Source organism: Limulus polyphemus, unplaced genomic scaffold (assembly GCF_000517525.1).
Source record: "Limulus polyphemus unplaced genomic scaffold, Limulus_polyphemus-2.1.2 Scaffold691, whole genome shotgun sequence".
In the NCBI taxonomy this organism is placed as follows: Eukaryota; Metazoa; Arthropoda; class Merostomata; order Xiphosura; family Limulidae; genus Limulus; species Limulus polyphemus.
In genome coordinates, this window is record NW_013666301.1 from 80,599 (window position 1) to 84,899 (window position 4,301).

Here is a 4,301-nt window from a genome sequence, read left to right on the forward strand (position 1 = left end):
AACTAAGTGGTGGATCGTTACTCGTGGATTTCATGAGTAAAGCAGAGGGTGATATCTGCCCATCGCTGTTGATCCTTTGATTGAATAAATAAGGGTTGGTCTGCTTTTCAAAATAGGGAATTGTGGACATCCATAGCACTTTTTCTGGTGTGACATTCCTCCAGACTCCCCATCACATTTACTTCCCACCATTTTCCTTTCAGGGGAGCAGGGAAGTCCTTCCCACTTCCCAATCGCTTCTTTCTGAGTGTGTTGTAGAATTTTACATTACCATACATACTCATGCTTATGCATTCAGTGACAAGAGGGCAAAGCTGGTTTTCCTCCTTACATTTTATCGTGGATGCTCTTTTCCAGGTGTACAGGTGTTGGTTGGAGCAGGACCAACCAATGTGAAATCCTTCTTATAAGACTGGATTTGGGATGATACCACCCTGTTCCTATGGTTGAGTTTGGGGGACTTCGTCTGCTCATAATACTTGCTATAGGATGTACGTACACTGTTTCTGTGGTTGAGCAAATGTTACATGTCCTCCTTGTAATTCTGTGTGCAAGATGTAATATCAGTTACAGATCTTGCCCTGTTCTTAAGGTTGAGTTCAGGCAACACCATGACCCCATAATGCTAGGTTCGGTTTGTTGTTTTTCTTGCTCCTATGGTGGTTTTAGGAGTTTATCTGGATTTAGCAGTATGCTCACTTCCTCATCGTAATTCCAGTTAACTCACGTTTGGTGCTGGTGAGTATATGTAACACAATCCACATGCCCTAGCTACTATGTTTATGTTACACTATATTTGTTTCAAGGATGAGTTATGGAACTTTGTCCAGTTGAAGTTGGGTATCTATTGCTCATTTCATTTATATTTTACTACAGATTGCACCTCTCAAACCAAATTGATCTTGTGCATATTCTTTTTTTCCTGCCCATATCAGTTTAATTTCCTTTTACATGTACATTTTCAATATTTATGCTAAGCTGATGGAGTATATATAGACTGGTGTGCTGAACATGAAAATTTTTTAGCAATGCTTAGAGAGCAGAAGGAAGATCGAGATAACTTTGTTTGAGACAAGGAAATACATTTTTAATGTAAGAAAAATTTTAACTTTTAATATATTTCCTTATCAAATTAAGCTATGTTTTGATGCCAAGTTTATTCATATACAGTAATCATAATGTTGTTTAATTAAATTTTGAATGCAACTATAAAAGGTTGTGACATGCACACTTTGACCTACCTGATGCGAAAGGGTTAGAGTTTGTCATGCTGTGTACATTATTTGTGCAGACTTAGTTTATTTAATTTCTATTAGTTTTCCAAAGAAAACTAAAAGTAATACATATTTTAGTTTGATTCAAGCCTTTAAAATACATTGTTATTTGATTTACAACAAAACTTTTGTAATATGAGAGCTAGTAAGTAGTTTGTATTTAGGAATTTAGTTGTTTTTTTTTTATAACCTTAATGTTATGTCTGAGTTTTATGCAATTAAATTTTATATAATTTGTCATATACAGAAAGTACATGGTGATCTAATGAGAGATACCTCACTGATTTGTTATGGAAAGAATATAATACAGTAACAACACAAATATAAAATATTGATATAGATAAATTGGTTTGCAACAATATCAGTTAGAATACCTGGCTTTTAACAATATTAGTTTTAAGCTTCTGCATATCTGCCAGCTACTTCATTGCACTTCTCAAATATGGTAAATGTTCCATGGTACACTCTCTTCAAGATCTCGGGGGTTATGTGTCTGCAGCACAGGATAATTCTGTCCTTGAGTTCGTCGATAGTCCATGGTTTTTTGGACTACATTCTGTTTTTTATTTGAACCCAATGGGAAAAAGCCCAATGGGGTTAAACCTGGTGAATGAGAAGGCCACTTTATTGAGCTATCTCTGCCTACTCAGCATGCAAGCATGTCAGTTAACTATTTATATAATGCCTTAACCAGTGTGTCCTTCTGGAAATGAACCTTACCGACAGGTATCCCTAGTTACTGTAGACTTGGAATAGAAAACTTCTTCAACAGTGTCACAAATCCTCTATTGACAGTATCTTTTGAGAAGAAGAATGGCCCCACTAGTTGTTTGGCAATGTGCACCACATTAATTTTGGGGGAATCCCATGTACATTTATACTCAGGAACTGGTCATTGTGATCTCTGTGTCGTATGGTTACATTTGTTAATATGACTACACAGTTTAAATATTGTTTCACCCATTTCTGGAAATGTGTGTCCTTAAGTTGATTCAGAATCTGAATATGGTAAGTTCTAATGTTTAGATCATCATGAAAAATCTGGGAAACTGTTCATAGGGTAATTTCAATTCCAGACTTGCTCTTTGAATGGGCTGTTCAGCAGGACATTATGCACTTGTGGCACATTTTATTTGGAGTGGCAGGACATTGAGCCTTTCTGGATGCTATTCGATTAGACTGGTTTCACTGAACTTTTTTTGTTATTTGGAAATTGTTTGCTGCTGATAGGGAGAACATCCAAACATCTCTTGAAACAAACACTCCATGAACTTCCATCCAAGCCACCACTTTCTTCCTTTCCTCTATCATTAGACAGGAAACCATCCTATCTGTATTTCACCAAAAACAAAATGAGATATAGTTCTTCAAAAACTTTAGTGTATTATATTCTTTCCATCCAAAATCTTGCTGGGTTACCCTGTATGTTCAGAAGGCCATTACTTAGAGTTATGTTGTGTTTCTAATGAAAACACTGTTCTCAACACACTGAATTGAGACACAATTTATTATATTCCATGAATGTCATATGCAAAGAACACTTAGATAATTGAACTAAGTAAATGATTTTATTATTTTATATCATAAAGAGGTTAAGCTTCTTGGCATTGTTGCTGATTGTACCAATAAAAGATAAATACTAGAATTAGGTTAGTGGGAAAGCTCTGTTATAAGCCACAAGGTCTTGTATATTATTACTGAATTCAAGCTGCTTAAATCAAGATGTGATATAAATGTGTGCTTTGTATGTCTAATGTGACTATTGTTGGGGTTCTCAAGTTATTATTAAAAGTGAAAATTTAATTGGTTTTAAAAAATTATTAAAAACTAAATTTCTAAAAAGAGAGAGAGAACATGAAATGCTAAGTAGAGCTGAGGTTATAAATAATAATTTATTTTCTTTATTATATAGCAGAAATGTTTCTTATGATCTAAAAACAACATACTAAGAGTCTGATTTTTTTATTTTGTTTACTTTTTACCACTGCAGATGGTTGTGGTACTCCAGTTCTGCCCTGTCTTCAAAGTATAGTGAAGGTATGTTTGAAGTAATATATTTGATGAAAGAAGTAATACCGTGAATATATTATTTGAATTCATTTAATCAATTTTTTGAGAAAATTGTATAAAGAATTTTGTTTTTCCCTTCTTAAGGATTAAAAGTGTTTTTTTTAAGCATTTGTACTGCTAACTGCAATATTCTGAATATTATCCTTTTTTGAATATGTGCACAAAAAGTGACTAATTTGATGAATATTTTACTATTATCAACGTTTAGGCTTATATCTTTTCAGGAAGTTATGCTGTTTCTTGAATAATTTTTCTTGGGAATAAAATGTGTTAAACTCCTCATTGCCTTGTTTTGGTCTGTTCATCTAGATTCAAGTGGTTTGGAGTAATGTACTCCTTATTGCCTTGTAGAGAGAGGGAAGACATTTATAATTTAAAATATGTATAAGCTTACTCATGGCTGGCTTTCAATAGATTTGAAAGGTTGTTGACAGAAGCTTGTACATCTGAGGCTTTTACACTTACATCTTTGTTTAAAGGTATAAGAAAAAAGACCCCTGGTATAAACAATATGACTGTGCTATCTGTAGTGTGTAATCGTACTGAAACTACATGTAATCTATTAGGAATATTAGATATATTGTATCACTTTTTTCTTGTTCCTGTTCTTTGTAACTCATTGTTGCCCATTTAAAAGTTGATTGATGTTCATTATTTTGGAATGTCTGTATTGTACAATACAGTTGCCATTTTCTCTAGTTTTGTAAAACTTGGTTACTCATTCCTGCCATTATGAAAATAGTGCAGGTAATGCTTACTTTTAATTATGTATGTCCCTTGCAGGCATGATCATTTCTTCACTGATCTTGTTTGATTATCTGGGGTGGAGGATGGGATCAGTGACTTTTTGATTGATATGTACACATGCATCTGGAACATATCTAGATTGTTAATAATGGCTGGAGACGGCTTGAATGGGTAATGAAGAAAAACTTATATTAAAGTTTTTCTTCATTA

General features: G+C 33.8%; 1 protein-coding gene across 1 annotated transcript in view; it reads left to right on the top strand.

The window, feature by feature from the left end:
- LOC106459992 (poly(A) RNA polymerase gld-2 homolog A-like) overlaps positions 1 to 4,301 on the top strand; it is a 42,968-nt gene that overhangs the window by 28,279 nt on the left and 10,388 nt on the right. Inside the window, exon 9 of the mRNA XM_022386585.1 lies at positions 3,265 to 3,311. Coding sequence (XP_022242293.1) covers positions 3,265 to 3,311 — 47 coding nt within the window. The remainder of the gene's footprint in view (positions 1 to 3,264; positions 3,312 to 4,301) is intronic.